The sequence below is a fragment of the Caretta caretta genome, chromosome 13, assembly GCF_965140235.1.
Source record: "Caretta caretta isolate rCarCar2 chromosome 13, rCarCar1.hap1, whole genome shotgun sequence".
In the NCBI taxonomy this organism is placed as follows: domain Eukaryota; kingdom Metazoa; phylum Chordata; order Testudines; family Cheloniidae; genus Caretta; species Caretta caretta.
In genome coordinates, this window is record NC_134218.1 from 24,318,467 (window position 1) to 24,344,972 (window position 26,506).

The window sequence follows — 26,506 nt, forward strand, 5'->3', positions numbered from 1 at the left end:
AGCAGTGAGATGTCAGCCAGCAGATTGGTTGCCTGTGAAAAAGTGTATGATAATTTTAGAATGAGTTCCCTGCAAATCTGCCCTGCAAGCCATGACCGTTTTGTCCGTATGCACAACCACCTTCTTCCCACTCTCGACACTCACCATGATTGGGGTGCTCGCAGAGCTGCGTGCCTGCCTAGAGTCAGTGAGAAAGTGATTGCTGCTAGTTGCAAAAGGCCTTTGTTACTGAAATATTTCAATCGTTTTCTGGAATGTACCAATCCCTCTTCTGTGCATTGTCCACAGCAGCCTAGTCCTTGAAGAACACGGAGTGATGATGACAGATCCTCCATATGCTATATTCCATGAGGATAAGATTTCTTTATGTGTACTCTGCAAATTCACCCTTAAAGAAGTTTTGGAATTTCACCTTAACCGATGAATTTGCTTACCTGTGTTGTTCCCAAAACCGCACGCTTCTGCAGAGGAACAAAGACTCCACTCGCTCGACGTTCAGCTGTCCATGGCTTTCTACCTACAGAGAACAAAACCAATCAGGAAATCCCTGATCTCTGGCTGCATTCTACTCTGCTCTCAGCTTTCAAACCTCTCCCTGTTCCATGGGGTAAGAGCTTATTCCACCAGAGTGCAAGTAGCAACTATGGCATCACTTCAGGCAGTACCCCTTCAGGACACCTGTAAAGCGGACATGTGGGGCTCCTTTCACACATTTACAAGACACTATGCCCTGGTGCAGTACTCTTCTGCTGATTCCTTCTTTGGAATGGCAGTACTCTGCTCAGTCATACCATCTACATCCTTGCACCCTCCTCCTGCTTAGGTACTGCTTGTCAGTCACCCACAGTGGAATACAATAGGGACCATCACTTGAAGAAGAAAAGGAGGATACTTACCTGTAGCTGGAGGTTCTTTGAGATGTACGGTCCCTATCAATTCCACTACTCACCCTCCTTCCCCTTTGCTTCAGATCTTATCTGATTCACAGTAGAGAAGGAACTGGAGAGACGGTCAGTCTACCCCGACCTTTATCCCCTCTGTCAGAGGCAAGAGACGAGCCAGGGAGCATGCATGAACCAGTGGATGCTGATTTCAAATTCTCCACCTCTGGCTGCATGATTCGCATGCATAACCCACAGTGGAATACAGAAATACTGGAATGGCCCACCTTGATTATCACTACAAAAGGTTTTTCCCCCCCGCTTTCCTGCTGGTAATAGCTCACCTTACCTGATCACTCTTGTTACAGTGTGTATGATAACACCCATTGTTTCATGTTCTCTGTGTATATAAATCTCCCCACTGTATTTTCCACTGAATGCATCCGATGAAGTGAGCTGTAGCTCACGAAAGCTTATGCTCAGATAAATTTGTTAGTCTCTAAGGTGCCACAAGTCCTCCTTTTCTTTTTGAAGAACTTTCAGTTACAGGTAAGTAAACCTCCTTTTCTCTTTTGTCTATGGCTCTTCATATCTTTCCCTCCAATTTTACTTTTTAGTTCAACTTCATAACCAATATTTTAAATATGGAGCATTTAAATGGGGAGCACGGTTTTTGTGACAGGCCCTACAAAGAGCAAACTTGTATTTTAAATTATATCGACACGCCTTTTCAGGTCCATCCCTTCAATCACCTATCTTTTAAGAGTGTTTTTCTTGTCAACCATCACCTCACTTTTTTTTTACTGGCTGGCTTCTCATTCTCAATTTTTATTGCTGCCCTTAAATTTTCCAAGTGAAAATTTTACGTAGTGTTGTCTTGTCATGTGACCAGGATGTGGGTGGTAGTTCTTAGAGATCAGGAGTCAGGCCTAATGGTCCGATCAGGAATCAAACATAGTAGTTGCAACAGGAGTCAGTAGCCAGGAATCTTAGCCCAGTGTCATAGCTAGAGGGGTCAGAGCCCAGGATTAGAAGTGAAGTCAGAGGTCAGAAATGGGAGCAGAGGGTCAGAACCAGGTTACCTGGAGTGGGGCAAGACTGGGTCCAAAACAGTAGCAAGACTGCGAACAAGCAAGATGCTACTTTCAATTCAGGTCTTTCAGCCTCTAGCAAGTTGGTGACCCATCTGCAGTTCCTCTACCTAGCTTACCACTCCTTCCTTTCTGCGAACTGCTCAAGTTTTTACTAGCATTCCTTGAAAGGACTCAGGAAATCTGGAGTTTAGGTCCTCGTGTCAAATAGTTGTGTGGTCCTGGGCAAGTCTCTGAATGCCTGTGAACCCTGTTTTCTGACCTGTAAAATGAGGATAAGAATAATTAACTACCTATCTTGCATGGGTGTTATGATAATTTAATCAATGTATGAACTGTACTTTGAACTGATAAAGTACTAAGTATTAATGATTAGAAGGATTTGGGGTATCTCAGGGGTACCATTTAAGTTCATACTATTCTGATTCAGTAGCATAGATAAAAATCAGTGTTTTAAGACAGCAGTTCAGATTGGAGCCATCTGCATTGTATAACAAGAGGTCCATTAAATCTTTTCTGATGCAACTTCCTGTTCTATGAATCCAAGCAGTCCAATTACTGTTCCTTGTGGACAGAAACCCCTTCAACTCAGAGGCCCAAGAGAAATCTTCTGAAAGATTTGGTTTATTGGAATAAACAATGCAACTCAGATACAGTAAAACTCATTTTGGATTTTAAAGTTCCTTTTCCCAAAGAATGGATTGTTAATTTACCAGTCGCCACAGTGCCAGCTTTGTTCATGTTATGAAGCAGGGGAGGATTGAATTAGAAAGGTCGGATGCTCCAGTGAGCCTTAGGAAAGTAACATTCTGTCACAATTTAGGACCAGTTTTCCAATAGTTGCACATTACAGAAAAGCAGAGTCTGATGGGACATAGCTCTTTATGAATTGCAGTCACAATCAAGGATAGATGGATTAGAACCTGCAGCACCTGTGGGTACATTAATAAAGACAGCACTGATTGATGACTCACAAACCTGACTTTTGTGGGTTGGTCAGGTTCATGGCTTTGGAGAAGAACTCATTCCCCCACTCTGCGTTCTTTACATCTCTGCAGTGTGACGTAAGTTGTATCTTCTCCTGTTAAAGAGCTCCAGGGACCATGCATTTTCTGCACTGCAGATTGTTTCTGCAGATTGCCTATACGCACACCAGTGAGAGGTGGGGTCATCTCATGGGGATAATGCATGAGACTGGGAGTCAGGAGACCTGGTTTCTATTTTTGACTCTGCCACTGATCTATAAGAGCTTGGGAAAGGCCCTTCACTTTGTGCCTCTGTTTCCTCCTCTCCTTTGTCTTGTCTATTTAGAAAATAAACTCAGGGCAGACAACTATCTTACCAATATTTGTACACTGCCCTTCAAGATGTGTACTTGATCTCAGCTGTGGCCTTTCAAGACTATTGTAATATAAAAAATAAAATGGTAACCCCCTTGTGCTCCCCAAACACACACCTTACTATTCCAAGTATCAGGTTTTATTTAAGGGAAATAAATTTCTTCTACCAAACATGGTGGAAATCTCCACTAGGAGTTAGAAGGATAGTAACTACTAAACTCATTCTTTCTTGTGATCACCACGCAATGCAGCTCTCCAGAAGGGAAAATGTGGTCATTAAATAGAGTTGTACAAAGTCTTTCAGCTGTGTTTGGTGATATTTCTGTGAAACATCCCATTTGAACTATTTTACAAGCTTCCAAACCCATTGATCTTGAAAGGAGAGAAACAAAACCTAACTCAGAAAAAGGGTGGAGTAGAATGCTGAAGTCAAGGAGATGCATGCACCCATGGCTGAAAGGCACATGTGACAGCAGCAACAGTTGTCTTATGCGTATACAATATTATTTGCCTTATGGATCCCATGCTGCTAGAATAAAGATGTCGCCAGGCACTAAGAGCTGGTTGAATTCCAGCTGGCAGTACTAGTGATCATGAAGAATGCCGCCAACAGGAAAACACACACGACTTCTGATGCAGTAAGAGAACTCTGATCTGTTTCAAGTGATTGTTCTCTTTCAACGTTATAACAATGTGAGGCTTAGGAATTATTAATACTGTAAAATTATCAATTCCAAGACAGTTAGCTGAGGCAGATTGACTCTCTTAAGATGGCTTGGAGAATTTGCGAAATGCAGCCTCTTCTTCTGAAAACCCAAGTGAAAAACAGCTTTTGCTGTATCTCCTGGGCGCTTGGAGTAAACTCAACCAATCAGGTAACTAAAATAAATAGTATGAGACTCAAACTGTGTAATCTCCATCATGCGACCTGTCTCAGCCAAGTGCTGAAATTTGGTGAGTGAAATTTGTAATACCAGTGTCAGAAACTGTCTCAAAATATTTGAGGACATCGGATGGGGCAAAAACTGTTGTGTCCAATTTCAAACATGTGGCAGATGTTCTAACACCGTTTTCGAACACCACTATGTGTTCATGGATACAGTTTGCACTTAAATGAAAACTGATTAGGAGTACTTTTGAGTTTCCAGTCAAACACTTTGGACAGCTCAAGTATTAACTCGCCACAGCAAGAAAGCTGCACTATTAGCATACATTCTGCTCTGTCAGTGAGTCAGGATTGTCCAGCTGATGGGATGTTCTGTAACTCTTAAACAACCTCACTCAAGTCCTGAAGAGACAAAATGCAAATGGATATTATGTAAATCCTACTATGCATGTTTTATTTTCAATTCCTTGTATTTCTAGGTTACTTTTCATACTGAAGGATCCCAAAATGTTTTTCAACTGCATGTACACAGGAATTATTTCTTACACACTAATCAACTCTGCTGGAAAGCGCTATAGGGTGGTGAGGCCCTTAGATTTAATTGTCATCTGAAATATGGACACTTCTAAGTACAGTATTCCCTGACAATATGCCAGACTGAAAGTGAAGAATGCCATCTCCTGAGTATGCTGCACGGCTTCCTGTAATGGCATAGGTTTTCCTTTAGATAACTGCTGTTAAGCCTGTTAGAGAAGATGTGGTTACAGCCTCAAAGGTGTATTATAGCATATAACTGATTGATTGATTTATACAGATATATAGATGGATCTATGATGACTACAAAGACTGTCAAAAGACTTCAAAGCAGCCTCATAATCTCACCTTGAATCTTCAGCACTTCTCTTGCAGATGGCACTATATTTGGCAATTTGATATGGCAATACATAAGCTATGTTCAAAATATTACTATTGTAAATGGATAGCTATTATAAATGTTTGTTTTCAGACATCAAAGGATTTTGAACTCCTGACATAATATCAGGTGTTTTAAATAAAAAGAAATAGTATGAGACTCCAACTTTGTAACGTCCATCATGCAACCAGTCTCAGCCAAGTGCTGAAATTTGATTAATGAAATTTGAAATACCAGCACCCAAAACTGTCTCATAATATTTGAGGACACCCAAATGAGGCAAAAAGATGAGAAGTAATTCTTCCACTCTACTCCGCACTGGCAAGGCCTCAGCTGAACTATTGTGTCCAGTTCTGGGTGCCACGTTTCAGGAAGGATGTTGACAAACTGGAGAAAGTCCGGAGGAGAACAACAAAAATTATTAAAGATCTGGAAAATATGACTTATGAGGAAAGATTGAAAAAAAATGGGTTTGTTGAGTATGGAGAAGAGAAGACTGAGGGGGGGATATGATGACCGTTTCCAAGTACATAAAAGGTTGTTACAAGAAGGAGGGTGAAAAATTGTTCTCATCAACCTCTGAGGATAGGACAAAAAGCAACGGCCTTAAATTGCAGCAAGGAAGGTTTAGGTTGGACAGTAGGAAAACCTTCCTAACTGTCAGGGTAGTTAAGCATTGGAACAAATTGCCTAGAGAGCTTGTGGACTCTCCACCATTGGAGGTTTTTAAGTACAGGTTAAACAAACACCTGTCAGGAATGCTCTAGTTATTACATAGTCCTGCCTTGAATACAGGGGACTGGACTAGACCAGGTCCCTTCCAGTCCTACGCATCTATCATTCTATGAAAGTCAACATCACCCATTGTAATTAGGAAGAGCCTGCAGGGGAAAAGACACCTGTTTCTATAAGTGATTCACAGAAACATTCTCAACCTCACCTGGTAGGATGTGTGTGATGGGGTGTATCAATGTGACACTACAACTAAAAGGGTTAATTAAGGAGCAACTCTGGGACAAGGTGACTCCACCCAGCTGCACCTGCTTAATAGTGAGCCAGACAGCTCTGAGTGGGCCTGACAAGCCAGGGAGAAGGACCTACCCTGAGAGCTCCAGAGAAAGGGCAATGCAGAAACCTCCTCCTGGAGAGGAAGAACCTGTTGGTTGAGCCCAGTCGGTCTGAAGGTTCAGCTAGTATCTCGTCTCTCACTACTGTGAGACAGACTGCAAGACTTTGACAAGAGAGTGGATGGTAGGAAGGAGCCCAGGGAGGCAACTGTAAGGCACTCCAGTGTACTGGACATTTGGTAACCCTTACAGGGTCCTTCGAGGAGATAAGACTGAGTAATAACCTGACCAGAGAGTCAAGTTAATCCCCAATAAAAGACAGACCTCCACCAGGTGTGAAAGTGTCCCAGTGGAAAGACTAGAGGCATGGCAAACAGAGGTCTAAGCCCCAACCACCAGGCAGTACCACCAGCAAACTCCATCCATCACAATATGTCACTTGTCATGTGGACTGTCTCTAGTGAGTGGCCAGTTCACATTATTAAGGCAGTGTGGGGATGAATTTTAAAGGAGAACTTTCAAACTTAAAAGAAAAAAAAGCCCCTCCAGTCTACCATGGTGTGGAGTAAAGAGAGTTTCACATCAGAACTCTGGTTCTAAGCACCCTTGATCTTTGAGGACCAGTCTGGCTCTCTCTAGCCTCTCATCAAATTTTAGACTATTCGCCCATTAGTGTGGAATTTCCATGTTTGTCTGAAAACAAAATGTCTGGAAATTAGTTTTTTCCTTTATTTACTTGTCATTGGTCCATGTTTGTCCTTCAACAGCTAACGAGAACAAAACACCCTCTTGAAACAGCATCCCCTGTTTGTTTTAGGGACAGATCCTCGTCCCATTGAAGTCCATCAGTTTGGACAGGTTTGGGCAGTAGGAACTTATCTACATCCTGTGTATTCTTTACTTGTTTTGTTTATGCAGATGTATTGTGATTCATATTGGCCAGTACAATCTTTTAAATCACATGACAAAATAATGACAAAAATTAATCAGTGAGACTCCTGACTGTGTCTCAGAAAGTTGACTCAAACACTAACTAGTCTTGGTGAACAGAGAATCCATACAACTTTCCTTAAAGATCAGCACACTTGGGCTTTGTCAGACTAATCAGAGAAGCAAACTTCAGAGCCTTCTAATGAGAACAGTTTGCTTTCCACCCTTGGTCCCCCTTCCCAACCTATAAGTGTTCAACTTTGAGGGCTGCAAGTATGAGGACCCAGCTGACTTCAACAGACAAGGTGGCTCATGCAGTCAGGTTCTGATCTTGGTTGTAAATTCAAGTAATCACAAGGAAGTCAGATATTGTATCAGTAGCTAAATAAATAATAGCAACAATGCAATTGACATCAGCATTTGTCCCATAGTCTCTAAGGCAACCACAATTCAAAATGTGACATTACCCAGGGTACAATCTGGACTGCTGAACAGCAGTGTCCTTAATTCTCTAGCCTGGGGTGTCTTTTATGCTGCTATGCTGTCAGAACACCCACTCCTGGCCTGTTCACACAGCCATCAGCATGCAAATTCACTCCCAGAGCACTCTGACCAGTCACTCATTAATTATGTACAGGGCAATACTTGCAAGCTCTTAGTCCCAACCTTGTTCCCCCGTAATACTGTCCAGCAAACCATTGAACAATGCAAGCTCATAGAAAGTCCGTCATTTCATCAAAGGAAAATGATATATGCACCAGCATTGTTATCCCAAATGGAGTTTCCTTCACACTGATTAATCCAAACACACTGGTTAAGATAAAACAATAAGATATGTTTATTAACTGCAGAAAGATAGATTTTAAATTATTACAAGTGTTGATGCATAAAAGTCAGGATTGGTTACAAAAGAAAATAAAAGAGTAATATGTAAGCTAATACCTAACTTAACAAGCTAAGTGAATGTAAAAGCAAAGGTTTTGTCTCACCATACACTGTTGTAAATTTTGCAGGCTGGATCTCATTTCAGCCTGGGACCACTCTGTCTTAGTTTAGTTCTTTGAGAGTTGATGCCATGAGCAGAGAGATGGGAGTAGGACAGGTGAAGTCAAATGTTTCCTCCCTCTTTATAAGTCAGTCTCATGTGCTAGAAACATCTGTGCTGAGTCATGGTGACGTGCAGTCCATTGTGGATGTGAAGTTTGAATAGTCCCTGTGATGAAGTATAAATTTCTTGTTTACACCTCCCATCAGCTGAAGGATGGCTGCTTAAGTAGGTGATGGCCGTTTAACACGTGTCTGGGATGCTAGCGTATCTTTGTCTCTGAAAAATTGGTTTGTAGGACCCAGAATTACTATGTATTTCAGTTACAATCATACAGTAGAATCTTATACCCTCACATATAGTGTTGCTACACATATTTTAACAGAATAATGATATTCAGCAAATTATGACTTTTCAAATGATACCTCACAAGGCATACTTTGTACAAAATGAATCATAGTCTTGTAAAAGTGGTAACCATAATAGTATAGACTGTCACACAAAACCTTTAGGCTTTCTGAATCAAACTCAACCCATTTAAATTGTATCTGGAAGGAAATCAATGCAGGAGCTAGTGAAGTCTACATGGCATAGGTGTAATAGGCTTCCCATGAGTAGCACCGCTAAATAATTGGGCAGCCACATTCTACAAAGTGATCAACTATTGAAGGGGAAACAGAACCTTGAAGTCAGACCTTGGCAAGTAAGTGAAAGAGGAAATGCTTTTCAAAGAGTAAGTTTATAAATATATTTGATATTTAAATGCACATGGTGTACATTTTCTGTTGAGGTGAAAATTGCGTTGCCTTGCCAAAAACAGAAGAACTCATACGTGGAACAAAGGAAATGATTTGAGGGGCAGGAGGGTTGGTTTGTGTGTTTGGATTAATGTTTGTTGATGTGTAATCAGTGTAGTGGCAAATACATATTTTTTCCTACTGCAGAAGAAAAAATGTTGCTACAAAACTATTATGGGGCTGCTTCACTGTAAACTTTGTGCTGTTTGCTATTTCTGTCCCTAAGATTAGCACCTGCAGCTAAACTTAAATTAAATTTATAACTGCTATTAATTCTCCTGTTTCTGGGTATAAGCTGATTACTATCTGAAGAAGACATTTTCCCCGATAGTATAATATTGTAAAATTAATCAGGTGTATTATATTGGGGCTTTACACCTCCCTCTGAAATATCTGGTACTAGCCACTGCTGAAAGCAGTAGATCAGGCTAGATGGACAATTTGTTTGCTGCAATTTGTTGATATGTGTATCATTAGGTTTTAACTATTCAAATCTGATCACTATGGGATATTTTCTACAGTTTCTAATTTTTATTTCCTTCCTCCCTCCACCTTTTAAGGAGCTTCCACCCAGAATTCCAATGCAGTGGAGCCTGAAAAGCAAGCTGACAACACAGTGAAAATGGCTGGGGTTATAGCTGGCCTTCTGATGTTTGTTATAATCCTCTTAGGAGCAATGCTCACCATCAAAAGGAGGTAAGTCTCTGCTTTGCTTCCATTGTAGAGCTACTGGCTGGGACTCCTTGTATTTTATTGAAGCTGTTACCTCAGTTGAGGTAAAATGTTTCACTTGTGTTCATGTGGTGGAAAGGATTTGGGTGGTGGTGGTGGTGGTGATTTATTTGTATCAACGTAGCACCTACAAGCCAGGGCCCCGTTGTGCTGGGCACTATACAAACCCAGAACAAAAAGACAGTCCATGTCCCAAAAAGCTTACAATCAAAGACAAGGGACAACAGATGGAGACAGACATTTGGAAGAATACAAGGAAACAATGATACATTATTGGCCAGCCTGACGGACAGTGGTTTCAGCCCATCAGCAGCTTAAACATTCTCAAGTGTTTTGGAGGCATCATGGGAAAAGAGTTTTGAGGAGGGTGTTGAAGGAGGATAGTGTGTCAGTTTTGTGGATATTTACTGGGAGCTCCTCCCAAATGAGGGGCAGCATGGGAGAAAGCACAAAGGGCCTTGTTTGAAAAATTAACAACTGGGCAATAGAAGCTGGCATCATGAGGCAGGAATCAAGATCTCCAAAGTGACTGAGAGATGATAGGTGGGGCAGGAGTAGGCCATGAAAGGCCTTGAAAGTGAATACAAGTAGCTTATGTTTGATGTGATAGAAAATGGGAAGCCAGTGGAAGGATATAAAGGATATAAAGAGAGGAGTGACGTGGTCAAAGTGACAAGCTAGGAAAATCTTTGCAGCACCATACTGAATGGATACCAGTGGGGCAAGGTTGCATTTATCAAAGCCACAGAGAAGAATGCTGCAATAATAAAAATGCAAGATGATGAGAGCATGGACAAAGAATTTTAGCTGTGTGTGTGGATAGGAAAGGCCCTATCATAGAGATGTTATGCAGAAAGAATGAGCAAGATGTAGACATAGTCTAGATGTGTGGACCTAGAGAGAGGGCCAAGCTGAAGAAGGCAGGTAGAATGGGGATACTGTCCACAGGGATTGAGAAAGGAGGTAGCAGGGAGGGGCAGCAGGGAGATTAGAAGGAAACAGGTCTGGAGGGGGAGATCTGTGAGTTGTCAAAATGGATGTGGTAGTTGAATTTGCATTTGTGGATGACATTATCCAGAGATAAGGCATGGAGAAAAAAGAGAAGGGGACCAAGGACAAAGTCCTGTGGAATCCCCCACAGAAAACTGGTGGGAGGATGAGGACCCTCCAGAGGACACACTGGAGCGATTATAGAGGTAGGGGAGACGACTGAGTTCTGGAAACCAGTGGAGGACAGGATTTCAAGAAGAGGAGCATGGGCAAGTGTGTTGAAGGTGGCTGACAGGTAAAGGAGTATGGGGACGTAGTATTGATTCTAAGTTTTGGCAAAGAAGATGTCATTAGAAACTGGTGAGAGTGGTTTCAGTGGAGTGCTAGGGGTGGAGGCTGGATGGGAAGGTCTGGGACAGAACTGAAGGTGATTATTGACAGCATGTTCAATGATCTTAGAGATGAAAAGAGAGATGGGGCAAGTGGGGGTCAATGGTGGGTTTTTGTAAGATGGGAGAGAGTAAAGCTTGTTTGTAGTGTGAGCTAGAGAGAGTGAGAAGTTAAAAAGAAGAGTAAGAGCTGAAACGAGAATGGGCCCGGGGCAGTGGGACAAGTAGCGAAGTTAGAGAAGGAGAGTAGAGAAGAAATGTTCTATCTTTGAGATTTTTTCCAGGGGAATTAGAGGACTATGTGACTCAATAGTAAATCTGGTTGAATTGTCTGGTTTTGACTTGTATGTATGAAGAAGGCACTTGTGGTTAGAGCATGGACCTAAAACCTGGAGTGCTGGGTTCTAGACTAGATTCTGCAAGTCACTGCATAACCTTGGGAAAGTCACTTTGCCTGTCTGAAAAAAGGGTAACAATACCTCAAAGATGTGTTGAGAGCTTATTTTGTAAAGCATTTTCAGATCCTCAGATGAATGATGCTATATATGTGCAAAGTAGTGTTATTAAAATGAAATTTGAGCTGTTTTGCAGTTTGGAATTTTACTCTGTTTTGCACATTTCTTAAACTTGTCATTATTTTACAATTATCCTTCATTGTGCCTTTGGAGAGAGAGAAGATGCAATTTTGCAGATGCATGCAGCATTCCCATGTGATTTCTAAATGACTGGCTGTGAAATATGGCAAAGATTTCAGCAGAAAATTGCTTTATTTTATTATTTTTTTAATTTATTTTTTTTTTTTATGTGAGAGGGTGAGGATGCTGGAGTGGCTTATTCTAGGGTGATTATTACCCTGCCAAGCGTGGTGTGTTTGTGCTTGCTTAGAGACAGCCATTTCCTTTGGAATATGAGTTCAGCTGGACAGAGCATTAAAATCTTTCAGTGGGGATAAGTGATTTCTGAGAGTTTGGTTTTGTTCATGTTTGGTTGAAACTGTCTGAAATTGTTGCTGCTCTGGATAGAAGCAAAGTTTTCAAGCAGTTCGTCTTTGTGTGACGGTGTGCTACTCTGAAATCTGTGCTTTCTTTGTGAACCATTAGTTCTCAAACTTTGAAATAGAGCATAACTTGTAGCTGGCTTTTCTGTTATCATTGTAAGAGCTGCTACCATGTAACATACAGATATGATTCAGAAAACAGATAGGACACAGATATGTTTCGTACCAAGGAGGGATTTTCTGTGTGTTGGGGGTTTTTTGTGAGTTACTTTTCTGATGCTCTCTCTACTTTTCAACATGATTGTTGTGGTCAGTTGTTGGCTGCGTATGTGTTTATTCAGTGTGTGCTGTCCCAGCTCTGCGCAGATGGCGGAGATATCAGACCTTAAATAAGCTGCCCAATAAATTTACAGACTTGGTTTTTAGCAAAGGCACCCAGCTAGGTTTATTGTTAATGAAGCATGGTAACAGCACCTGGCAGACTATACGAGGATACGAAGACATGTATGCTCGTGACAATGGACGCAGCTTAGTTAGTACTGGGACTTTCCACTGCTCCCTAGGCTGGCCAAAGATACTCCCTTTGAGATACATTTTTGTACCCCAATACAAACAAGTTAGTACTGCCCCTTTGACATAGTTAGTTACTGCCCCCTGACGTCACTAGTTATTACCCATTATTTTGTACATGTTGGTTTAGTTCAGGGGTCGGCAACCTTTCAGAAGTGGCGTCCCGAGTCTTCATTTATTCACTCTAATTTAAGGTTTTGTGTGCCAATAATACATTTGAAAGTCTTTAGAAGGTCTCTTTCTCTAAGTCTATAATATATAACTCAACTCTTGTTGTATTTAAAGTAAACTAGGTTTTTAAAATGTTTAAGAAGCTTCATTTAAAATTAAATTAAAATGCAGAGTCCCCCGGACCGGTGGCCAGGACCCAGGCAGTGTGAGTGCCACTGAAAATCAGCTCGTGTGCCATAGGTTGCCTACCCTTAGTTTAGTTAAAACATCTTTATTACGTACTGTCATCCTAACCTTATCTTTAAAAGGGGTCAGTGTGTTCCTGTTATCCTTAGGAAATATTTTTGTACCCTCCTTAATATCAAAATGTTCTGGAACCTTAATATTGGGATGTGTTTGCGTAAGCGCTCTGTAACTAGCACTTCTTAGGAATGTGTATTTCTGTAATATCAGCCCTGTTCTTGCCAAATTCTGTAAGCAGGCCCTGTCTCATACCAGGCCTCTAATACAAGGGCTTATGTCTCAGGCTCTCTTCCTACTACATTTCTGATCCTAGATGAAACCTGAGCTGCCTGATCGCACACCGCCTTAGTTAGACAGCTACTACTGTTTACACATGTGAGTAGCCCCATTGACTTTGGTGGGTCTACTAGCATAAGTACGAACTACTCATGTGACTGAGGGGTTGCAGGGTAAGGCACTCGTTCCTAGACAGTATTAAAACTTTCCTTCAGCTTATTTGCCCCTGCTCGTAGTGCACGCTGCTGACATTTCAAAGAAGGGCACACAAGATATGCCCACAAAAATGCATGTTTATTCATTGCGCCCATTGACATATGCAAATAAAATAATACTTGAGGATGTAAATTGTCCGTTAATTACATCGCTACTGAGTGCCTTAAAAACCAATTAGAGAGACAAAGTGGATGAGGTAATATTTTTATTGGACCAACTTCTGTTGGGGAGAGAGACAAGCTTTTGAGCCACACAGAGCTCTTCTTCAGGTCTGGGAAAGATGCTCCCAGCATCACAGCAAAATGCAAGGTGGGGCATATTGCTTAACATAAGTAATTAGCACATATTCAAAGGGACCATTTAAGGTAAAGTGGCCTGTTAACACCTCTGTAGTCATAGGACAAAGAGGGGGTCGGTGGGTTATAGATTATTGTAAGAAGCCATAAATCCAGTGTGTCTGTTCAGTCCATACTTTTTAATGTCCAGCAGAGTAATGAATGTAAGCTCCCAGGCTCATCTTTTGAAAGTGTTGTGCCGGTTTCCTTTGAAGATGAGGACTGATAAGTCAGATATAGCATGATCGCTTTATGAACAGCATTCACCCACCGGTGATAGGGTTGAGGGGGAGAAGGGATTTGAACAGGGATCTGCCACAACTCAAGTGAGTGCCCTAACTACTGGGCTATGGGATATTCTGATGTGAGGCTCCCTCAGTCTCTTCTATTGAAGGTGTTGCGCTTTTGATAAATAATTAGAGTCATTGGAACAGGGTGACTGGATCCCGGGTCTCCCCATCTTGGGTGAGTGCTCTAACCACCAGGCTACAGAGTCATGCTCATGCTTGTGTGCGCACATGTGCTCTCTCTCACCCTGAGTCATTCACCCCACCCCATACCTTCTTGCTAAAACAGGATAAGGCACATAAGTATAAAGAGGATTCCTAGCTCTGAATCACAACAGGACATAGACACCTTGCTGCAGCCCACGCTTAGGTGTCAATATTTGTGAGAGGGGTGGGACTTAGCACACCCCCTCTAGATGGCATCTTCCACTGGTTAGCTTAGACAACTCCCCGCCTAGCACACTAGCTTATGTTAATTGTGGTATAAGGTGCTTATCTCTCCCCATTCGTTGTACAGGAGGTTAGGTGCCTAACTTAGACTTTGTGTATCGCCATGATTTTACCAAACGCATAAAAGTTAGGCAGTATGACATAGTAGCGTCACAATGCCTAATTCTTTTTGTGCATCCCGGCCCTGGTTCCTTTCAGCATTGATAGCCTCTCTCATAATTCTGTTGGCCTGTGGTGTCTTGTTATAAATTATATATATTGCTGTGAAGAAAACAAACAGCACCTTTCTGATGGTGATCAGAAATCCAGTATTAAGGGATACAGTTTTTCTTTAGCTTAGCTTAGTCCAGTCAGAGACTTAAGGATACTCTTATGAAGTAATATACTGTAAATACTTGGGAAAAAATACTCATTTTCTGTAAGTATCTTTTCCTAATTTGGGGTTAAAAGCACAAATGAGCAAAGTTTGCATAAGCAGACATGTTTTGCTTGGACCTGTATAGTAGTTCTGTAAATGTTTCAGTAACAGTATCTGGAGATGATAAAATGCATCGAGTTCGTCTTAGTATGTGGGGTGTTTGTAATAAATTCTGATCAGAAAAGAAGTCTGAGTTCCAAATTTTGCAATAGACCATGTTCTAATTTTCAGGATTTGCAGTACATGGAAGTGAACTCCTGCACAGATTCATAGAAATGTAGGACTGAAAGGGACCTCAATGGTCATTTAGTCCAGTACCTTTAATTAAGGAAGGACTAAGTACCTGAGAGGTGTTAACCTCTTCTTAAACACCTCCAGTGGTGGGGATTCCACAACCTCCCTTGATAATTTGTTCCAGTCCTTAACTACCCTTACAGATAGGAATTTTTTCCTAATGTCTAACCTAAATCTCGGGTGCCTCAGTTTAAGCCCATTACTTTTTGTTCTGTCCTCAGTGGTTAAGGAGAACAATTTATCATCTTCCTTTTTATAACAGCCTTTTACATACTTGAATACTTTTATCATGTCCCCCTTTAGTCTTTTCCAGACTAAACAAACTCAGTTTTTTCAATCTTTCCTTGTAAGTCATATTTTCTAGACTAGACCTTTTGCTGCTCTCCTTAGGACTTTCTCCAATTTGTCCACATCTTTCCCAAAGTGTGGTGCCCAGAACTGGACATGATACTCCAAATGAGGTCTCATCCGTGCTAAGTAGAGTGGAAGAATTAATTCTTGTGTTTTGCTTACCATGTTTGTGCTAATACATCCCAGAATGACATTTGCTTTTTTAGCAACAGTATTCCATTATTAACTCTTATTTAGTTTGTGATTCACTATAAACCCCAGATTCTCTTCTGCAGTATTCCATCCTAGGCAATCATTTCCCATTCTGAATACTTGCAATTGATTATTCCTTCCTAAGAGTAGTACTTTGCATTTGTCCTTATTGAATTTCATCCTATTATTTCAGATCATTTCTCCAGTTTGTCAAGATCATATTGAATTCTAATACTTTCCTTCAAAGTGCTTGCCATCCCCCTCAGCTTGATATTGTCCACAAACTTTATAAGTGTGCTCCCTATGCCATTATCCAAATAATTTATGAAGATATTGAATAGAACTGGACCCAGGTCTGATCCTTCCAGGACCCCATCCAATATGCCCTTCCAGCTTGACTGTGAACCATTGATAACTACTCTCTGAGTATGGTTTTCCAACCAGTTGTGCACCCACCTTGTCATAGGATCATCTAGGCTAGTGGTTCTTAACCTTTACTGCAGCCTGCACCCCTTTGGTTCTCAAAATACAGTATGTTATTGCACCCCTTATCAAAAATCGTTGAAGTAGGTCAGTTCTTTAAACCTAGATATACCATAACTATAGAACAAAGGAGAGAGAATTATATATTTATTTTAATTTCGCAGTAAAATTAAGAATACATGAAAAATTACACACTTTTTTTTAAGTTTACCGCGTCAGTGACTCTTCTGCTGTTGCTTTTGTTCAACGATGTTCAAGAAACGAGGAACTTTTTTTGAAATAGCCACACGTATGTCATCACTCGCATTTAGGCGGTTTCTGGCCTTTGTTTTGATGTGAAAGAGTGATCAAAATCCTCTCTCATACCAGTATTTAGTCACAAATGGCACAAGGATCTCCAGCGCTTTCTTCGCCAGTTGGGGAAACAGTGCTAGTTGAGCACACCAGAAATTCTCAAGCTTCATTGTCTCAAACTCCATTTGTCCAAAGTAGTCGTACTTACGTGCCTGTGCTTAATTTGTTTTTCGATGATTTGCCTTGTAAAAAAATTTGGCGCGTCTCACACCCCCAGAAAGGGCATCTCGCACCCTCAGAGGGCACGTCCACCCCAAGTTAGGCTATATTTCCCTAGTTTACTTATGAGAAGGTCATGCGATCCAATCTCAGAAGCCTTACTAAAGTCAAGATATATCACATCTACTGCTCCCCCCATCCACAAGACTTGTTACCTTGTCAAAGAAGGATATTAGGTTGGTGTGACATGATTTGTTCTTGACAAATCCATGTTGACTGTTCCTTTTATCAGCTTATTATCTTCTAGGTGCTTACAAATTGACTGTTTGATTATTTGTTCCATGTTAGATGGTGTGGGATCTGAGTTACTACAGAGAATTCTTTCCTGGGTATCTGGCTGGTGAATCTTGCCCACACGCTCAGGGTTCAGCTGATCGCCATATTTGGGGTCAGGAAGGAATTTTCCTCCAGGGCAGATTGGAAGAGGCCCTGGGGGTTTTTTGCCTTCCTCTGCAGCATGGGGCATGGGTCACTTGCTGGAGGATTCTCCGCTTGTTGAACCCTCTAAACCACGATTTGAGGACTTCAATAGCTCAGACATAGGTGAGAGGTTTTTCGCAGGAGTGGGTGTGTGAGATTCTGTGGCCTGCGTTGTGCAGGAGGTCAGACTAGATGATCATAATGGTCCCTTCTGACCTTAATATCTATGAATCTTCCCAGGGACTGAAGTTAAGATGACTGGTCTATAATTCCCTGGGTTGTCTTTGTTCCCTTTGTTATAGATAGGTGCTATATCTGACCTTTTCCAGTCCTCTGGGATCTCGTCCATCCTCCACGAGTTCTCAAAGATAATCGTTAATGGCTCAGAGATTTCTTCAGTCTGTTCCTTAAGGATTCTAGGATTTATTTCATCAGGCCTGCATGCATGCTCACAAATAGGTTCCACAGATTAGGATCTCTCCATCATTAACCCTTCAGTCTTTTCCCTGGTTCCTTTCTTGGTCCCAACTTTGTGCCATTTCTTATGCTGTTCCCTGTGATTGGTAGAGACTCACATATCTTTGTTTTCCAACCCCCCCCCCCTTCTGTCAACTTCCTCTATAAAATCCACTCGTTCCATGAAGCTTTCCTGCTTTGGTCCACTCCTTGGTCTGCATATCTTTAAAAATATCTGCTGGATTCTTACTCACTGCTAATCTGGCCCGTCACTGTTTCTCCAGCTCCCAACACAAGAGTTTGAAAATATCATCATAGAGGAGTCTCGGAAGTGGAATTGCAGGGAGGTAATTTTATTTCTTCAAAGATGGTGAGCCAGATCCCTCAGCTGGTGTAAATCAGATTGCGTCCATTGACATCACTGATCGCAGTGGAGCTGTGCTGATCTACGCCATCTGAGGATTTGGTCCATCATCACTGCATAATCCTTACTCTTGCATTGTAAGCTGGAGAGCCAGCAAAAGGCTAGGTGACCAATGAGTAAGAATCCTAAGAAGCAGCGGTAAGTAACTGGTTGTGTCCAAGTTGGATTTTAAGCTTTTTCAAAGCAGAAATTGTCATCAACTTTGTTTGGTAAAGTGCTTATGCGTGGTTATTGCACCATATAGTCATTCTTTAGTGACCAGGAGGAAACTCAGAGGCTACTTTATAGAGTTAACGGGTTGTTTATGTTGTATGTATATACAATCACTAGATTATTGTACTTTTTCACATCCTTTTGGTTGAGGTGGGAAGAGTAGACAATGTTTGGACCCATACCTGTGTGACAGGTTGGACCCTTTGGGAAGCCACCTGAGGCGCTGAAGATACCACTGAGTCTACCTGTTCTGCCAGCATGGGCCCCCTTTACTCTCTTGCTGAGCCAGGCTCTTAAAACCTCCTCAAAAACACACACACACAGACAGGGCCACACCCAGCTGCAGATCAGCTCTGGGAAGATTCAGTTTAAGGGACTTGCTCCAGCACTCAGATGTCCACCTCCCTTGGATTACAGACCCAAAGATATATTATGAAATTTGCTTCTTCCCTCAATGTGGAAGAGAGATGTGCACACTTCTTGCCCCCACCCCCCCAGTTAGAAATTGTATAAACTAGGTTATATTGTAAACCAGCAATAAATTTATTAACTATAATAGGTGTATTTTAAGTGGTTACGGAGGAAGCAGACAGAACAAGGCAGGTTCCTAAGAAAATGAAACAGAGAATGCAAACTAAGCTTAATACACTAAAGAAACTGGTTACATGCAAGTTCTCACCCTAAATTTGGTTCTAATAATCTTCTTCACAGGCCTGATGCCCTTCCAGCCTGGGCCCAGTTCTTTTCCTCAGTTCAGTCTTAGTTGTTTCCAGCAGTCATCTTTGGTGGGGTAGCAAGGGGGAGCTAACAAACAGGATTACCTCACTCTCCACCCTTAAATAGGATTTGCATATGGCAGGAGTCCCTTGTTTCCTAGTTTGACCTCCCCCCATCCGCCTGCCAGCTTCTCCTGGAAAAGTACAGAATTCATGATGGGGTCCAGTATCAGGTGACATGGTTACATGCCTCTGAAGGGCACTTGTAGCCATTCTTCACAGGATGACCCACACGTTCACAGGAAGACTAAGCTCTTTTACAGACCATTGTCCTTGCTGATGGGCCATCCGCCCCACCCTGTCTGGCTTTTCCATTGTTGTACCTGAAGTGTTAGCAGTGGGCGTCACCCAAAGTAGCATGGTTGAAATACAAATAAGTAGTTAATATTCCTAATTTCAGATACAGAAATGGCACAGGCATACAAATAGGATAATCACATTCAGTAAATCATAACCTTTCTAATGATATCTCACATGAGCCATCTTGCATAAAGGATATCTCAGTTATGTCATATTCCTATCATAAGCATATTTTCATAAGGAATATGGAATGACATATCACAACCTGGTCCATACCTAGAGCCCAGTGCAGATACAAAATTTGTATCTGAATCCAATCTGCAAAAATGGTCTGAGGATGCAGATAGCCACGGATATAAAGCGGATAGCCACAGATTTTCAGGGCTCTATCTATACCCTGCTGAGATCCGATTTGGTGATATTTCAGCTATCATGAATGGTGAAATTCTTGCAAGGTGAGCAGTTCTTGTGAGATTTCCACCATTTCATGCTGAAACTTTGCAAGAACCGTGACCATATTCAAATTAGATGCAGAGACAAAAAACTACCCATGATATAGGAACAGACAGGGGATTAGAATCTGGACCTTCTGGAAACTTAAAGGGAGTTGCAATTGAAGTTTCACTTTCGGGTCAGCTCTACTTCCTAGAGCTTGGAAATGAAACTTCTTTCTCTACTCATTCCCCCCCTTTTGTCTGCATGCAAGTGAAATCATTGTGTTCTGTTTTCCTCTGTGTACCTCTTTGGCTGTGCACCATCAACAATGTTGTGAGCCAGCCAGGGTGGGCATAATTCTCTGAGAACAATTGGCTAGTTTATAGATGACTCTTTTCCCCCTTTAGAGGCAAGAAGAGTGTACAAACGTGTTCTGATGCTTGCTTTACCTCAATCTGCTAGAGTACTTTGATCTTCCTTCAGACACACCTATTGTATTAGTTCTGGACTTCTTTTGAATGGACACAGCCAGTCATGTCAAATTGAGGTTGAGGGTGGGAGTTCATGTGGACAAGTGTCCATTAGAGATGGGATTGAGCCTACCAAACAAATTTCACTTGTAAACTAAGGCAGATTGGGACCAGATCTTGTTATGGGAAACACCATCCAGGGCCACAGATTGATATGAATATCCTGTGATGTGTGGCTTAAAAAAACAACAGCAGCATACCACACACGCACCACTGGCTGCATAAATCATTTCGCAAAAAGAAATGGAGGACTTGTGGCGCCTTAGAGACTAACCAATTTATTTGAGCATAAGCTTTTGTGAGCTACAGCTCACTTCATCAGCTCACGAAAGCTTATGCTCAGATAAATTGGTTAGTCTCTAAGGTGCCACAAGTACTCCTTTTCTTTTTGCGAATACAGACTAACACGGCTGCTACTCTGAAATAAATCATTTCGTAACAGATTTGTTCTCTCATTGTACAAACAAAAACACAAGCAGCTTAACCTCTTTGAATTCAAACCTACTTAAAGCAATCATCTCTCAGCCTGCAGAGGCACTTGTGCAAGATAGTCTTGTCTTTCTAGGCAATGATGCAGAAAATATGTTATTTAATTAGACAAACTTGAGGCACTGCCTTCATGTGGAGCTGGAAGATACCACAGTGACATCTGTTCATGGCTTAGGGCATTATAGCTAATCAGTAATAGACACAATCGATTTGATTTTTTCTCAGTGCAGTGTTTTGTTAACCAGCGTACAGAATTGAAGGATGGAGAGAGATTGAGAACCTCGTACTGCCAAAACAAGGACACATGAGTGAAATTAGGAAAGGCTGAATTGTCAAAAGTTACTCCTGGTTCTTATAAACACCCCCAAATTAGGATGCTTCTCTGAACCTTATCTACATAGACTTAGACAAACACCCTGGCCTTCAGTTTGGTTTGGATGTGTTCGAACCCTTTTAGTTCAGCAAATGTGTGAAGCTACCAAACTTGTCTGCATGACTCGGTCAAATACCCGTAACCCTACCAGACCAGCTTGAGTTTTTTTCTATCGGGGAAAAGTGAATGGTGGGCTTACATGGGTCAATTCTGAAGTCACCAGGACCAGCTAACTTGTTTTTAAATAGGTCTTTTTTATCTTACACTAGATACTAAGGGCTTATCTATACAAACATTTAATTTGCAGCAAGTTGGGGTGTGGGGTGCGGGCCGAGGGACGTACTGGCGCTGCTTCCAGCAGCTCCCATTGGCCTGGAGCAGTGAACTGCAGCCACTGGGAGCCGCAATTGGCCGAACCTGCAGATGCGGCAGGTAAACAAACTGGCCCGGTCCGCCAGGGGCTTTCCCTGCACAAACGGTGGAACAAGTTTGGGAACCATTTTCTAGGGCTTTGCGGTTTAAAAATTCCATCCACACTGAGCATACTCCAGTCTGGATGAGCATAACTGGCCTTGCAATTACTGCTGTGAGCTACTGAATGGCTTGCTGGGTCTGGGTTCAGGCACCAGAACTGAAAGCAGAGCTACTATCTCTCCTGAGCTCTAAATGACCCCCCCACTGCACCCCCCTTCCCCCCCACACACACACTTATCTCAGGCAGCATGGAGGAGAAATTTCTGTGATTTGGATGCAGATGGGTCAGGAAATGGACCACTCAGGGTGGGGAGTAGATTGAAACAAGAAGCCTGGGTAGTGGGTTGTGGGGAAGGAGACTGGGAATGCTAGCTGCCACTAGGAGGAAAACGGACTGCGAATTGTGGTGGGGGAGATTGGAAGTGTCTGGCCAAGAAGACTGAGACTAGGAGACAGAGACAGGAGGCACCATTCACTCTATGAATATATATCTCTTTCTCTGTGATACTACTTATATAGAGATGGTAGATATGGCTATATCTAGTCCCAAAGAAACACAGAGAAAGGTATATGCTCAGTTTCAGCTGTCTGACTTTCACTATCAAATGGTTAGGCCAGTCAAACAGCATAACTAGACGTCTGACCTGACTCCTACCACTTCCATCTCTGGAGCCAGATGTTCTGCAGTAGGAAGCAGAGATTTAGTATTGCAAAGAGCCCCGAAACCCCATTCAAGTTAGTCACCATTATTTCAATGACTGGATTTATGTAGTTAACAGATCAGCTATATTGGATGTTTAAAAGGAAATCCTTGACTGCATTAGATTGGGCTTTACAGAAAATTATTCTGGTTACATCCTCGGTAGGTAAGAAGAAGAGACTGAGCAAATTACAAATGGAGAATCTTCTGCACATGAATAAAAATGAAAGGCACCTCCTTGGATTCCAGCGCTTTTTTTTTTTTTTTTGGTAATCTTTGGGAACTTTAAGTTATTCTCCACCTTTCCTAGACCTTGGCTTTTCGAGATTCACTATGGTGATATTAAAAGAAAAGAGAGTTTGGGAGTCCTAGAGCTGTGTGTAACATAGCCAGCCCCAGGCATGCAAAATAATGAATCAGGCCCTCAAAAAATATTAGGTTGACTTAAAACTAATGAGCCTTTTAAAAAAAAAATTTGCCTTCCGGTTCTCCCTGCAACCTTGAGGGATGGAAACTTTTTTTTTTTTAATGAAAGATGAAATTCTCATGAAATCACACAACTTCAGAAGCTGGGACTTCAAGAAAAACATAAAATATGGTGAGAGTCACAATTAAAATCACTAGAGTTAGCAACACTATGAGAATCCAAAGAGGATGGATCTATACTGTTCTCAATGGTAGCAGATGACAGAACAAGGAGTAATGGTCTCAAGTTGCAGTGGGGGAGGTTTAGGTTGGATTTTAGGAAAAACCTTTTCACTAGGAGGGTGGTGAAGCACTGGAACGGGTTACCAAGGGATGTGGTGGAATCTCCTTCCCTAGCGGTTTTTAAGGTCAGGCTTGATAAAGCCCTGGCTGGGATAATTTAGTTGGGGATTGGTCCTGCTTTGAGCAGGGGGTTGTACTTGATGACCTCCTGAGGTCCCTTCCAACACTGATATTCTATGATTCTAATTGTAGTACTTGCACTTCACTTTTTGGAATATTGCTTTTGGCTTTCGTCTACATGGGCTCTCACTTCCCAAATCCCTTCTCATAAGGACATAATGTCCATACTGGGTCAGACTCTAATGATCCATCTTGCCCAGTATCCTGTCTCTGACAGTAGCCCAGAGCTTTAAGGGGAGTTTACAGAACAGGGAAATTATGGAGTGATCCATCCCTGTCTTCCCTCCTGGCTTCTGGCAGTCAGAGGTTTGGAGTTGCCCTGAGCAGGGGTTGCATCCCTGACCAACTTGGTGAACCTATCCTCCATGAACTTAAATAGTTCTTTCTTGAACCCAGTTATACTTTTAGCCATTACAACATCTCATGGCAATGAGTTCCACAGGTTAGTTGTGCATTATGTGAAAAAGTATTTCCTCTTGTTTGTATTAAACCTGTTGCCTATTCATTTCATTGGGTAACACCTGGGTTTTGCAATGTGGTAAAGGGTAAATAAACCTTCTTTATTCACTTTTTCCACATTATTCATGATTTTATAGACTTCTAACATATCACCTTTTGTCATCTCTCTTCTAAACTGAACAACCCTAATCTTTTTACTCCTTTTTTTTAGCCGTTCCATACTCTTGATTATCTTTGTTGCCCTCCTCTGAACTTTTTCCAGTTCACTATATCCTTTCAGAGATGGGTAGGGCCCTACCAAATTAATGGTGCATTTTGGTCAATTTCACAGGCAGAGGGTTTTAAAATTGGCCAATTTCACATTTTCAGCTGTTTACACCTGAAATTTTACAGTGTTCTAACCATGGGGGTCCCAACCCAAAATGTACCTGGAAGTGGGTCTGATCTCACCACCCCCGACCAGCTGCCATCGAAGGACAGGACAAGTCCTGTCCTTTCCCAGCCCAGCAGGGGCCTCCCTAGCTGGGACACTCCCAGGAGCAGGGGGATATCAGACCCACCTCCACAAATCTCCTCCAGCTGCAGAAACCTTGGGGGCTGGAGTTTTCTGCAGCCGGAAGAGGCACTGTGAGGTGGGTCTGATCTCTTGCTAAGAGTGAGAGCGAGGGTGCAGTGGAAGGACAAGTCCTCTCCCTCCCCAGCTCAGCTGGGACTTTCAGCTAGGAGCCCCCTGACTGGGGCACTCCCAGCCCATGGGGGAGATCAGATTTCATAGGGAAGGGCTTATTTCATGGTCTGTGACACATTTTTCACAGCCATGAAATTGGTACGGTCCTAGAGTTGGGGCAACCAGAACAGGACACAGTATTCAAGGTGAGGGCACACCATGGATTAATGTAGTGGTATTGTGATATTTTCAGTCCTATTTTCTTCCCTTTCCTAATAGTTCCTAACATTCTGGTAGCATTTTTGACTTCTGCTTCCCACTGAGCTGAAGTTTTCAGAGAACTATCCACAGTGACTCCAAGAACTCTTTCTTGTGTGGTAACAACTAATTTAGATCCCTTCATTATATATGTGTAGTTGGGATTATTTTTTCCAGTGTGCATTATTTTGCATTTATCAATCTTGAATTTCATCTGACATTTTGTTGTCCAGTCACCTACTTTTGGGAGATCTCCTGTAACTCTCCTTAGTTAGCTTTGGATTTAACTATCTTGAATAATTTTGTATCATCTGCAAAGTTTCCTACTTCACTGTATCTTTTAAACAGGACCTTCCCTGTTATCCCATGTCTTCTTAGTTTCTTCAAGAGCCCTTGCTAAGGGATCTTCTCAAAGGCTTTCTAAAAATCCAAGTACACTATAACACCTAGTCAACAACCTCAAAGAATTCTAATAGCTTGGTGAGGCATGACTTCCCTTTACAATAGCCATGCTGACTTTTCCCCAACAAATCATGTTTGTGTCTCTCAAGTTTCTCTCTGATGTTAGGTTCAAGTAAATTCAGAATCTCATAATGAAACTCAGTGAAAATGGCTACATTTAATTTGATTTATTGTCAAAATCATGTGGAACCCTGAATTTCATGTGATTTCATTATGAAACCATAAATGAGGCCAGATGCGCTTAGCTATGCATTCTAGAGTCACTCAAAAGCTTTGGAAAACTTTGGGATTTTGGCCTGCATTTCAAGTTTTTAACGAGACCTGTTATGAGGCAAAACAGGTAGTTTCAATGTAATCATTTTGCACATCTGTAATCAGCTGTACTTCCCCTGAGGAAATCTCTTTGTAGGCAGCAAATTGTACATGAGTGAGAAAATGAAGCAGGTCATATTTGCAACAAGAAAAGGAATACTGTCAAGGTTCCTCCCCCACTCTGAACACTAGGGTACAGATGTGGGGACCTGCATGAAAACCTCCTAAGCTTATCTTTACCAGCTTAGGTCAAAACTTCCCCAAGGTACAAAATATTCCACCCTTTGTCCTTGGATTGGCCGCTACCACCACCAGACAAATACTGGTTACTGGGGAAGAGCTGTTTGGAAACGTCTTTCCCCCCAAATACTTTCCAAAACCTTGCACCCCACTTCCTGGACAAGGTTTGGTAAAAAGTCTCACCAATTTGCCTAGGTGACTACAGACCCAGACCCTTGGATCTTAAGAACAATGAACAATCTTCCCAACACTTGCACCCCCCCTTTCCTGGGAAATGTTGGATAAAAAGCCTCACCAATTTGCAGAGGTGACCACAGACCCAAACCCTTGGATCTGAGAACAATGAAAAAGCATTCAGTTTTCTTACAAGGAGACTTTTAATAGAAATAGGAGTAAATAGAAATAAAGAAATCCCCTCTGTAAAATCAGGATGGTAGATACCTTACAGGGTAATTAGATTCAAAACATAGAGAATCCCTCTAGGCAAAACCTTAAGTTACAAAAAAGATACACAGACAGAAATAGTTATTCTATTCAGCACAATTCTTTTCTCAGCCTTTTAAAGGGTATGTCTACACTACGGAATAAGGTCGAATTTATAGAAGTCGGTTTTTTAGAAATCGGTTTTATAAATTCGAGTGTGTGTGTCCCCACAGAAAATGCTCTAAGTGCATTAAGTGCATTAACTCGGCGGAGCGCTTCCACAGTACCGA

At 41.8% G+C, this 26,506-nt stretch overlaps 1 protein-coding gene across 9 annotated transcripts in view; it reads left to right on the plus strand.

The window, feature by feature from the left end:
- PTPRT (protein tyrosine phosphatase receptor type T) overlaps positions 1-26,506 on the plus strand; it is a 740,387-nt gene that overhangs the window by 621,336 nt on the left and 92,545 nt on the right. For all 9 annotated transcript variants that reach the window (XM_048819787.2, XM_075118814.1, XM_075118815.1 and 6 more), the window contains one exon: positions 9,511-9,646. In XM_048819787.2, the coding sequence (XP_048675744.1) occupies positions 9,511-9,646 (136 nt within the window). The remainder of the gene's footprint in view (positions 1-9,510; positions 9,647-26,506) is intronic.